Source organism: Taudactylus pleione, unplaced genomic scaffold (assembly GCF_031769625.1).
Source record: "Taudactylus pleione unplaced genomic scaffold, aTauple2 ptg000739l, whole genome shotgun sequence".
Taxonomy (NCBI): domain Eukaryota; kingdom Metazoa; phylum Chordata; class Amphibia; order Anura; family Myobatrachidae; genus Taudactylus; species Taudactylus pleione.
Genome location: NW_028285141.1, coordinates 1,669,938 through 1,682,517, shown reverse-complemented (window position 1 = coordinate 1,682,517; position 12,580 = coordinate 1,669,938). Strand labels below are relative to the sequence as shown.

The 12,580-nt window shown below is 36.5% G+C and overlaps 1 protein-coding gene across 1 annotated transcript; it reads left to right on the top strand.

The window, feature by feature from the left end:
* Nucleotides 1-696: 696 nt before the first annotated feature.
* On the top strand, nt 697-9,324 carry LOC148477167 (CCR4-NOT transcription complex subunit 6-like-B; the record flags this gene model as incomplete). The annotated part of the gene is made up of 3 exons (XM_088457132.1): nt 697-924; nt 1,593-1,795; nt 2,586-9,324. Coding segments are annotated over 3 exons (644 nt in total), but the record flags the coding sequence as incomplete, so codon positions are not given.
* Between the last annotated feature and the right edge of the window lie 3,256 nt (nt 9,325-12,580).

Sequence of the window (12,580 nt, the reverse complement as noted above, 5' to 3'; positions counted from 1 at the left end):
CGTTTGTGGGTGGTAACAGGGGAAGGTCTTGAAAACGGGGGAGTGGAGATCCGAACACAGGCGTGCCAAACGGTGAAAAGGGCTTTTAATGGGAGTGCATAATTGGTATTGGAGCGTCATCGACCACGTCACTTGGTTGTCTTTTTGGCCTGAACTGCTCGCAGTGATTGCGGTAAGAAAAACCTACCACAAGCACTGCGAGCAGTTCAGATGCCTTTCGATGTTCTCGATTAATCTAATAAATACCGTAGATGGCGTGTGATGTGAACGGCAAAGGGGCGTCTTTACTCAATAGCGAGTGCACTTTTTTTTAGTTCGTTTTCAGACATAGAGGCGTCAACAAACCGCAAAGAGCGAGCACTCAATTTAAATAGCCGGCCCCTTTTTTGGAATGACCGGCCGCAAATAGCGTCCGGGTCTGAATCAGGCCCTGAGATCACTTAGGTTTGCTATAGTTTACATTTACTAAGCAATTAACTAAATTTTTTTTTTTCCCTAGTTTTGTGTAGAGGAACATTATCTTTGTCCATACAGAGATTCGCTATGTAGCCTATCCCCTGAACAAGCATCTTATTGTATTATGAAATCAAATATACTTTAAATTGTCATAGTACAGGGCTGCAAAATGTCTTTAAAATTCTTGTTTATAGTGTTAAAAATGTACTAATTATCATATTATTCACTGTGTCTATTCAGGCATGAAGCCCCATCATTCGGCAGAAAAACAGCTGCTGATTGTAGCAAATGCCCACATGCATTGGGACCCAGAGTACTCTGATGTCAAGCTTATCCAAACTATGATGTTTGTCTCTGAACTGAAAAGCATTATTGAAAAGGCTGCAAGCCGACCTGGTAGCCCTGCCCCTGATCCCAATTCCATCCCATTTGTGTTGTGTGCTGATCTGAACTCCTTGCCTGATTCAGGTAAAATCTGTAGAGACTATAGCAGTCTGCGTAGTGGTTGCTCAATTTTTTCACGTTACTTTCTTTCCTATATTTATGAACTATTTGAAAGACAATCATCCACCTTTCCTCTGAAATTTAAGATTGTGTAGTGTATAAAAGGGTGGCACTACCTATATTAAGGCTCCTCCCCCTCTTGTTTTTGAGCAAGAGGTCAACAAAACTTTGGGAGGAATTTCTGTGTTTTCTGGCTGTCCATATTTTTTTTTTTTTTTTTTTTCTGTCCACCCAACCGCCAGATTTATACAGTGGCATTCCTAAAGAACATGCGGTTTAAGTCGGCCTCTGCTGCTGTAAGTGATGGGGATGCCCAGGCTATTTGCCAAGTAGCATTGTTCCTGTTTTGGTACCCTTACACTTTAAATTTTTATTTATTTTTTTTATCGTTTTTTTTTCTTTCATTATTTTTCTACCCTTGTGCCTACTAGGTAGAACTTCATGTGTTTGTACCTGGCATCTTACATATTTCATGTTCGCCCCCCACATTCCCTCCCAGAGGGTTTGGACAGATGCCAAGTAGGCCTTTTTTTTTTTTTTTTTTTAAGTGGACTTTACTGATATTTGTAACTGCAGTGCTCATGTGTGAAGCCCATTTCATAACTATGGTGTATTTTAATTGTTTGCATTAGGTGTGGTTGAGTATTTGACAAATGGAGGAGTAGCTGACAATCACAAGGACTTCAAGGAGCTTCGATACAACGAGTGTCTCACAAACTTCAGCTGCAATGGAAAGAACGGCACTCCGGATGGAAGAATCACACACGGCTTCCAGTTGAGGAGCGCCTATGAAAACAACTTAATGCCTTACACGAATTACACCTTTGACTTCAAAGTAAGTTGTAGGTTAAATGTCAGTCATGTAATTGGTATAGAAAGTTGGAGTAGGTACATTAAGCCTAGGTTTGTTATCCTTAAATGAAAGCTGATTCCCTAGAAATCTGCCTTAATTGCTTTATATTTTATTTGGTCTATTGCAAACTTGTCACAATTTACTAAATCAGAGGTTGTCAAACTCTGGGTACTCGGGATCCAACATTTTACAGGTCACCTAGCAGGTGTACTCATTACTCACTGACCTATTTTAAAAGTTCCACTGGTGTAGCTAATTGTTTTACTTGTGATTTCTTGAGGAGTCCTGGAAAAACGTGCTGTTTGAGGTCCTGAGAACCCCGAGTTTGAGAACCTCCGATTTAGTGCATGGTGACAAGTTTGTAATAGACCAATAATTTAGTTAATTAATTGCTTTATATTTATCACCAGTGCAAAAACAGAATGTGAAAAAATACCGCAATGCTAAATACTTTTCTGTTGTGTATTTATTGTGTTTCAAAAATCCACTTTTTAACCGGAAGCTGCACAGCTGAAATGTATCCCCTTTTACTGTTTTCTGAGTGTCACTCACTATCTGTACACTTCAGATCAACCGTGTATATCAGCCCCTGCACTTTAATGTTTTTAGTAACAAGTTTTAATGTTTGGTATTGGTGGCACAGATTTCTTGGCTTCTTTTTTTTTTTTTATAATTATTTTGAGGTTTTTAAATTGTGCCAAGCCACTTTTCTTGTTTTGAGGGTTTGACAATTGAGACTAATCTGCTTCCTGTGACTTGTTTTATCTTCTAGGGTGTCATTGATTACATCTTCTATTCCAAGACTCACATGAACGTTCTTGGCGTCCTTGGGCCTTTGGATCCTCAATGGATGGCGGAGAATAACATCAGTGGGTGCCCCCACCCCCATATCCCTTCTGACCACTTCTCACTGTTAACGCAGCTGGAACTCCACCCTCCACTTTTGCCTCTCATCAATGGGGTACACTTGCCAAGCAGGAGGTAGTGCTGGCTGTTGGCTGGGCACTTGTTTTCATGGACCTGTACAGCTGTAAGAGTCTGTAGGAGTGAAGTTATAGCCAACCTTAAGCTGCTTTCTCACGGCTCCTTCCCTTTTGTAAAAGCCGTGGTTCTGCGTTTTTATTGCAGGGAGGCAATATTTGGCATTAGGGCTGGTACAAAATCTGTCCTCCTCCCAACTGTATTTTTTTTTGTTCTTTTAAACATGCTTAACCTTTTTATTTTCTACCTGCCCGCATTCATTTTTTATTTTTTATTTTTTATTTTTTGTTATTCCTAGTACAAGTTACCATCAACAATTGAGAACGGCTAGATATCAGTCATTCTTGCACCCCCATTTCATTGCAGTTCCCTTTTTTCTTATGAGTAGCTAAATTAATCACTCCCAAATCTCTAGTTTGCCCAAGAAAAAAAGATTTAATTACAAACTGTGAACGAAAAGTTTTTACACTTGTTTTACTCTACCAAGGCTATGTTAGCTTTTCTTAAGGTCAAGCACAAATTAGCTTTTTGAGTCTCTCTCTCCAACCCCCCAACCCCCCCCCTGCCTTCCTTTCTCCATGAATGTATCTTAGGGAAAGAGGATTTAAAGTCAAAATTTTTTATTTTTTTTCTCACACTTCCTTTTGGCTTGTAAAACGGTGTCTCCTCATCTCCACTGACTATGAAGAGAACTATTAAATTAAGTGGGTTCGTCAAGCGCCCACTTATATGTATCATACGTTCCCCTCACCCCCAACCAGAGTTCAATCTTGGTAGCCTAGAAAATAGATTTTTCTCTTGAACTGAGTCCAATCTATAAATACTGCACCAATATTGGCACTTATTTTTATTTTTCTTCCTGTTTGCTATAACATTTATTAGTGTGATTTGCAATAAAACCCTGGTAAACTGCCTAGTAGGTGGAGGTATATAAATTGTTAGTGGTCTTTGTATTGAGGCCAAAGGAAAGCTTGACAGTCTAAACTTGTAACCAAAGATGTCATTTACTTTTTGAATACAGATTTTAATTCCCTATTAATCTTGCAATACCACCACCACTTCTCTCAAGTTTTTTTTGGCCTAAACAATCCTAGTCACCTTGTATTCTCTTCACAGCCAGCAGGTTGAAGGGTTTAATGTCAAACACGTTTTCTTAGCTCTGTAAAATGACTACACCATGAGCACAGACCACAAAATGCATTGGTACTGCAGGCAAGCTTTCTGTAAATACAGGCATCTTATTATTTTCATCCCTCTCCTCCGTATCCAGACTTGGATGAGGGGATGGGTTTCTGGATTAGTCACCTCTTTACCATTTAGTTTAATTTGATCTAAATGGCAAGTTTTCCAATATTCTGCATTTTGTTTAGAGACCTGTTCCATATTCAGTTTTCAAATCAAATACTTTCTCTCCTATCCACTGCTCCTCACCCCTGCATGATGAGTTTTAACAATCGATATGTATTGTTTCCCATAGTGAAATTCCCAACAAGGAGGTCTTCAAAGATGATTTTTTTTTTTTTTTCCTGACACCTGGCTATGAAGGGGTTAAACAGTCTTGCTGTGATTTTTCTTTGACAAATGGTATTGCACTGGTTAAAAGGCCTCTAACTGCAATGTGGTTTTTTGTTTTTTGGTCCTGCTTTGTGCTGCTATGTTTTTAAACTGATTTTAGACAAAACTAATTCTCAATGCACTTTATTGCTTTAAGCCACACAATGTGATCATTTCCTCAACTATTCTGAACGTTTTAACAAAAGGGCCTTTGAAAGTGTCACTGCCAGATCTCAAATTAAGTAGTCTCTAGCCTTTAGGTGTGCACACCAGATTTCCCAAATTAATGGCCACGAAATGGTAACAATCCTCTTGTTTGTGGGATTTTCCACCTCATACTGCTTATAATGAACAGTTTATGTGCTTTTGTGAATGACGCCGCTTACCTTCCATCTCCTTTCCTAAAGTGCCTCTGTGGATGTTTCTTGGTGAATGTGTGCATATAGATCATCATTAAATTCCCAGACTTAGGAGTTACGTTCTGATAATGGAGTAAATGCCTTGTTTTTTCCTGCTTTAGTACATATGTCTGACAACACTCAAACTTGGAAACCGTTTACAGGTAGCTATAGATTGAGAACATTTCTTTGCCATTTGTATTCCCGTATATGGGCCTGTCTTTACAGTGGCTTTTAGTTTGTGTATTTCTCACTTTGTTCTTGTTCAGATATATTGCCACTAGCTAGTCCAATATGTAATTGACACCAATCACAGGTGCCTTGGAGTTTATTCTCTGAACTGTGTTGCAGTATTTTGGTTTATGCAGTCTTGCCCTGTGATGTACCTTTGATTGTTCACCCATTGTCTAAAAAATTTTTTTTTTTAAATCTTAATTGTAGCCTTCACCACCTCCTAATCAAATGTGCATAAGCAGTGTTATCAAAGATGATTTCCAATAAACTGCCAAGACAAATTTAAGACTCCATACGATACCATAATGTCAGCACTATTGCTGTAAACTAGATATCCCACTTAAAATCCCTATTAAGTTTAGACTCTCTGCATTTTAAAAACTTCTCAGGTATTGTATATATGGTTACAAAAATGTACAGCAAATCGCCAGACATGATTAGTTCCAGTAATCTGCTCATTCTGGAGATGCCACACGTGTAGTAGTGCAGAGACTACGTTAAGTAGCATTTTTGGTATAATACACTTGCATTGCGTCCTTGGAAGAGGAAGTCATTGATGATTTGTCAAAGATTAGTCACTCTGCAGTTTGAATAGTAATGTTGTAGTTCCTTGTATTTTTCAAATCCCATGTAATGAGAATCACTGTTTTAAGTGTCGGTTAATTAAATTGAACTGGTACCAGCTACTTGCAGAGTTCAAGAAAATACTTCTATCAAATGTTCGGAAATTAAAATAAATACAAAAAAATATAATATATATATATATATATATATATATATATATTATATTATATTATATTTTTCGTTTTCCTTATGGACTTCCCAATATGATTTAGTGTTTGCTTTTTTTTTTTTTGGTCAGTGGATCATGTCAGTGATCAAGGTTATTGTCCTTTTAATCTGAAACAGAAGATGACTTGTGATTCTTATTAAGGGAGGTTCTTGCCATTGGCTGATGTTCAGTCTGCCCTGCTTACTACCCTATAGCATTTGTCAATTAGTTACGAAGGGCAAAATAAATGATGGTTGTAAACAGCTATGCAGTGTTTTTTTTTTTTTTTTTTTAATTTGCCGTATAAACTATTCTTTCTACATGTGGGTTTAAGAGTTTTAAAGTTTATACATTGAGTTAATAAAATACGCAATAGGGTCTTTTTATTAAGGAAATTGTTCCGTTATTTTTATTGATCAAATCTGCTTTATGTTCTGTAAAATTGTAAAAAAAAAAAAATAATAAAATGTATGGTTCTTTGTTTTTATTTTGATTAACCCCTTCACCACCAGAGGTTGGAACAGCTTGGAGACCCCTCTAAGGTTAAAGGGATATGAGAAAATATTTTGCTTTCCAAAAATGGTTTATTTTGCACGCTGATCTGTCTGTTTTTTTTTCTGTTTTTTTTTTCCCCCCATCCCTCTTGTCCTTCCATATAAATGCCATTAAATCCATTATGCATTGGTAAAAAGCAGAAGTACTGAATCTTAATTTTAGGCTTGAGGGTTTATTTTGTGTGTGATCTTGGAAAGCAGCTTGTATTTTTATGATGCAATATTTAATTTGCACATGCTATCTGAAGAACCTGTATGAAAGTCCATGGTAGGATGCCTCCAGTCACCTTGGCCAGCACAGTGGCCGCTTTCAAGGGTACACACTGACAGACATAGCTCTGCAGCACAGCAGATGCAGATGTATCTTGCAGATATATCTGCACGTCTGGCTGTGCGCACTGGCAACCCGCTGACCTTGCTGCAGGGACTGACCTCTCAACTGGGTGGGCAATATAAATGGCCACCCAGTGGTGATGTCTGTGCAGACACATCAGCCCAATGATTGGTAAGTGTGCATGCACTTACCCAATTGTTAAGTAGGTCAGTGCTATCGGCCTGGTGTATATCCACCTTCAATCACAAGAAATAGGTGAAAAAAAAAAGATATATATATATATATTTATATATATTTTATTATTATTATTTTTTAATTCCCTATCCCCCATCTGATTTTCCCAGGGTGTCTTCTATTGAGCTTTGGTTGCCCTGCTAAATGTAGCACTGGCTCAGGCTGGTCTGGCTTGTTATGATTATTTTAAACCTCTTACAAAATATTGACTTTAACAGAAGAGGTATTTGTGGGTTTTTTTGTTTTTTTTTAACCACATCCCCATGTACTTCTGCTTTCTATTTACAGATGCACATCTCATTTCTTTCTGCGAGAACAAAGCAATCAGATCTGTGATTTTTTTCAATTATTTGTACATTACAGCTTTGTTCTGATCTTTTTCAAAAGTAAACACCCCCTTCCTGGACCATCACCACATTTTCTTCAACTGATCATTCCAAATGTATTGTATTATATTCCTATTTTATATATTACAATAAGAAGACTTATTGGACTGAACTGTCAGCATGCATATGTAGTCAGCCTAACCTGTAGGTAACAAGTGTCCTTTGTGATCCAAGCTCTCCTGAGCAACTGATGTCTGAAGTTTAGCCCTGTACTTATGGTTAAACTGCTCAGATTCAGTTCATTCACCTGTATGGACACCATTATTTGCCAAAGCAACACTGTCATTGCATTTCTGCGACATTTCATTTGGGGCTTTTAAGTACGAATGGTGTATTTTATTTTAGTCTGTGGAAGCATATTGCCTCTTATCCATCACGCCACAGTTCCAGGTTTCAAAATATCGCAGTGAATGATGTAAAGACATGGCACATTATCAATTTTATGTAAGACTATTGCATGTTGTCTTTCCCACACATAACACATACAGCCCTTCTGTTTTTTTTTTTCTTGTGTCAAACTTTTTTTATTTAGTTTTTGGTCAGTGTGCTCTTATGATTCAAGAGTAGAATCTTAGTGTAACTTCCCTTTATTTTTTACTTTCTTATTCATTGTCATTGCCACACTGTTGGACTTGTGATGGGCATTTTTAAAGACTGTTGTGAGAGATACCTGTCTTTGTTCAGTGTTGCTCGCAACTCTGCCACCTCCACTTAGTTAGAAAGAAGATAAGAATTAGGTTATAGGGATTTTCATTCCTTTTCACATAGATGCTTCTGTGTGGTTTTAGCTTCATATGTTAACAAAACCAGTCTCTCCATTCTATGTATTGCCTGTAGAATAAATTGGAGAATGGTGTCTATAGCAGTTACATGCTGGGTTTCCTGCAGCACACTCAGGGCCTGTCTGATTACTGGAATTGGATTTTGAATAGTTTGTTCATGAAGATCTTTTGTCTCACAATTATCTGGTTGTCATGCTTAAACCAGCAGCACTGCCTATGGAAGCAGATGAAAGTGAAAAATAAATACAAAAAAATAAAATAAAAAATAAATCATAACCTTGTTTAAGGGTGATGATTTTCTTAAAGTGATTTTATGTAATAAATATGTATGAGAATAGCTATTTTCTATTTTCTGTGTATTAAATTGGTGAAAAGATTGTTGATTCTGTAATACAGTATCCTCAGAACTGGCACAACAGTTACATTTTTTGATATACTTTCATCTCCAAGAGTTCTATATAAATATATATTTTTGTTTTACACCCAAGGCTCATTTTTTTCAATAAAAAGTAAACCCTAAAAAAAAAATCTTTTTGGGGAAATGGTTAGGGGGCATTTTCAAGCTTTTGAGCCACCTTCCATGTACTTGTATTTGTTGTAACAGTGACATTGTAGAATACTTTTTTAAGCACACACTTTCATATTGCTGTAGTTAATCTGTTAACTTTACAAAAAAAACCTCCACAGTGATTTTTGTAGTGGACTGTCCCATTATATGTGTTTTGGTGTTTGCTTCAAGAGAAGTGGTTTCATTTGAAAACTTTAGTATCCTTTAGCTTTCAACCTCAGTGTTGTCTCATGGCTTTGTATCTTCGTTAGAAAAGACTTACTCAACTTTTAAACATCTATGAAGCATGGAATGCATTACCTCAGTCTCTCAACATTTTCACTTTAACTTATTGTCCTATGCTTTTAGAATGTGTTGGTTTCCTTTTACAAATCACTTTAGTCCATTGTTCCACCATTTAGTCCTTTAATAAACAACTGTTTAGAACTACAGCTGCCCATTTTGTAATGCATGAGGTTTAAGATGGCAGGACAATAAAATTGAAGGCTGTAATTGATTGTGTATAGTATGGTCCAGAAACATTATTCTGGTACATAGCAATAGTGTCTATTGATGAAGATGATAAATATTTTCTTATATAAATATTGTCTTATTTTGTATTTTCACTGACCTTGTTCTCCACAATCGTGTAGGAACTTTCTTCCATTTGATCATGCCCAAAGCAGTTTTGTTGTTTCTCAAGCTCCAATAAATCTGTTTAATGTACAATGTCAATCGGCTATCCCATTTGTATTTTTTATTTATTTCTCTCTCAAACCGACCCCCCCCCCCTTCCCCCCACTTAGCAAATTTGAGGTGTTTGTCGCACTTAGGCATTTTTTTCCCTTTTAAAACTTTTACAGAATGAATGGCTTTTTTAAATGGTATTTCAACATTACTTTGAATATCAAATATTTACCAAACGTGGTGTGGCTTCAAAACTCCAAGAATCCTATTTGAATTTGTCAGAGGAAAAGAAGCATATGCAGCACGGAATTCAGTTACCTAAATTTAACACCATTGTTCATATCCGCCGGTGTGTGGGGGTTGTTTGGTGACTTTACTTTCTTTTCATTCTCTCTTGGAAAATGGTAGCATGTTACTTTTATATGCAGAACCCTGGTGTCTCTACCAATATGCTAAATAACTAAAAATATTTAAACATATCTTTGGTTAAATTACGACTACATAGTAGGTTCCACCTATAATTTAAAACCTATTTTGTTGAGAAAGTTAATTGTAAATGTGGTAAAATTTTCAATTGAAAAGGATGGTGAAAAGCTGGATGTTACAATTGGAAAAACTGGTAACCATATATGTAAGAAACAAAATGTATGCAGCCCACCGGTGAACAAAGGTAGATCAATTTAGTATAGAAAAATCACTGATGATCCATATTGTACATATGATATATTTTTCTTTGGATTCATTGTTTTAACATCCAGCGCTTCTCTTCAGTACCCTGTAGAGGCCCCCTTTTTTTTTTTTTTTTTTTTTTGGGCAGACACGACCTTTTACTGATCATAACTCAACTGAAGACAGTACTTACATCTTCTCTATATATGTTTTTTTTATTTTTACCACCTTGAGATTTGTTTTGGAATGGCTTTCTTTTCCTCATTATAGTTGATGGTACAATGCACTCGAATAACTACGTTGTTCCTTAAACGTCTTGCAGTATAAGTAGGATTATTTTCAGTTCAAAAATGGTGTATGACCCCATGGTACACTTTATTTTTATTTATTTTTTTTACATTTGAAGTTGAGCAAACATTATCCTAGTGTAACTGTTTCCTCTATCTCACTATCCCTGTCGCATCAGTTTTCGGTAAAGCATTCTTCTAGCATGTGAAGTTTAGGACAAGTTGAATAGGTCTACAAGGTGATATATGCAGGAATTTGGATAATCTATAACTCACCAAATGCTAAACAGATTATACATAAGTGTTTTTTTTTTTTTTGTTTTTTTTATTGGTGTGGCAATAGAGGCCAAAGTTTATTCTAATAACATTCCTTCGTTACTATATTTCCACCAACAAAGAATTGGAATCCACAATTTTTACAGGGATTAAAGTGGAATGAGACCTATTTTTATGTATTTAAAATTGCACTAGCTGTTTTTTTGCATCAATGCCTGCAAAAATACAGATAATGACAGTGGTGCAATCATTGCTGTTGACTCCATGAACAGCTTCAATAGTGTTTTTTTTTTTTTTCTTTCCATCCAACAGACATCCCCTGAATGCCTATGGTAGGCTTTACACTACCTTTTAATGTGTTGCAATGTGGAGTAAAGCGGCGCCTGAGCTTACCACTCTGTTTTATTTATTAATTTTTTTTTGTTCTTATCCACAGCATTCTCAAGCCAGTGGAACTGGAAGAAAACATATATATATATATATATATATATATATATATATATATATATATATATATATATATATATATATATATATATATATATATATATAATTTTTTTTTTTTTTTTTTTTTTTTCTCTAAATCACTGATCTGTTTTTTGTGTTTTTTTTATTGTATTATTTGTGACATAGTATAATTATGCTATTGAACATTTTCTTTGAAATATTTACAGCAATGGATTTGATACAGTGCATTCTGGAATGTATGTGATGGAAGAGATCACCAGCCATTTTAATCTATTTTTATTTTTTTTAGTATCTACTGCAGTTTAGTAGTCTGGATTACACAGCTAATGTATTTTGGGCAATATATAATGTATAAAATCTGCTGTGTGCTCCTGGAAATGTCATGGTATTACAAATGTGAACAATACAGAATCCAGCCTAAAAGTTGCACTGTTAGTTTTGCTTTATAGACTTGTGGCAGCTGTGGAGAGGTGCGGAAGTACCTCAAACTACTATTTCTGATGACAAATTACTTTATCCTTTTTGGAGTTTGGGTACTGCTCACACCTAATGTATAGGGCTAAATAAGTGCTTGTTTCCTTGTGTACCCCCTTTTTTTTTTTTTCTTCTTTTTACCCCATCTGTGTAGGCAATAAACGGCCATTTTGCAATTGCATCAATTTTTGTGGTGTTTTTGTTCAAGCTTTGAGTTCTTTACTATTTCATTGGTGTCTGAAAGATGTAAGATTAATTTTTTTGCAGAGCTGGTAGAATCCACAGTAATGGTTTCAAAGTTGCTCACCTGTACTCAGGGCCGTAACTAGGGTGGTGCAACATGTGCCAGGGCACTGCAGGGCAGGGGGTGCTGTTCGGGCCTGCCAATTTTCTGTTCGTAATTATTCTCCCTTATTGATGCCTTTTTCTTTTATCACCAGCATCTCCTGACTGTCCCTTTCTCTTCCCTGGCTGACTCCCCCTCCATCTGGCCATTTTTCACAAGAACCTTCAGTCACACCCTATTTTTTTTATTTATTTTTTTTATACACATTTTAAATTCCTTTCATACCCAGGACTCAAACCCCCTCACTTCTCACTTTGCAGTCACACATCTTACACATGGCGCTATCTGCCCCACATTTTTTCGAGTGTGCGTCCTTCTGTACCTGTTTGAAAAATAGGATGGGGGGCGGCAATGCTTTCTGGCGCAGAGCTCCAAAAAGTCTAGTTACAGCTCTGCCTGTACTAGGTGAATTAATACAGATTAGATTGGAAGATTGCTTAAAATCTGCTTTTTTTTTTTTTTTTTGGATAATAGAGGTGCTTCACTGGGTCTCTTTGCTTAAGAACAAGAAATCCAACCAGCTATTGAGGGAAATGTTGGATAAGTCTATTTGTATGGGAAATGACTAAAGGGCACCACACTTGTAGTAGAGCTGGAAGAAAATGGTATGGGTGTGAGTTGCAGATAAAAATGTATGACTGGCTATTGTATAAAGGAGCTCAATAGTTTCTCTCCTAAACTCACTGGCTGTCTCACTGTATAGCCATTATACTCCAGAGCCGTTCTGAGAGGGGAGTTTCGTACCACTTTCATAATTGTGGTTTCAGGCCTAATTGTGTGTGTG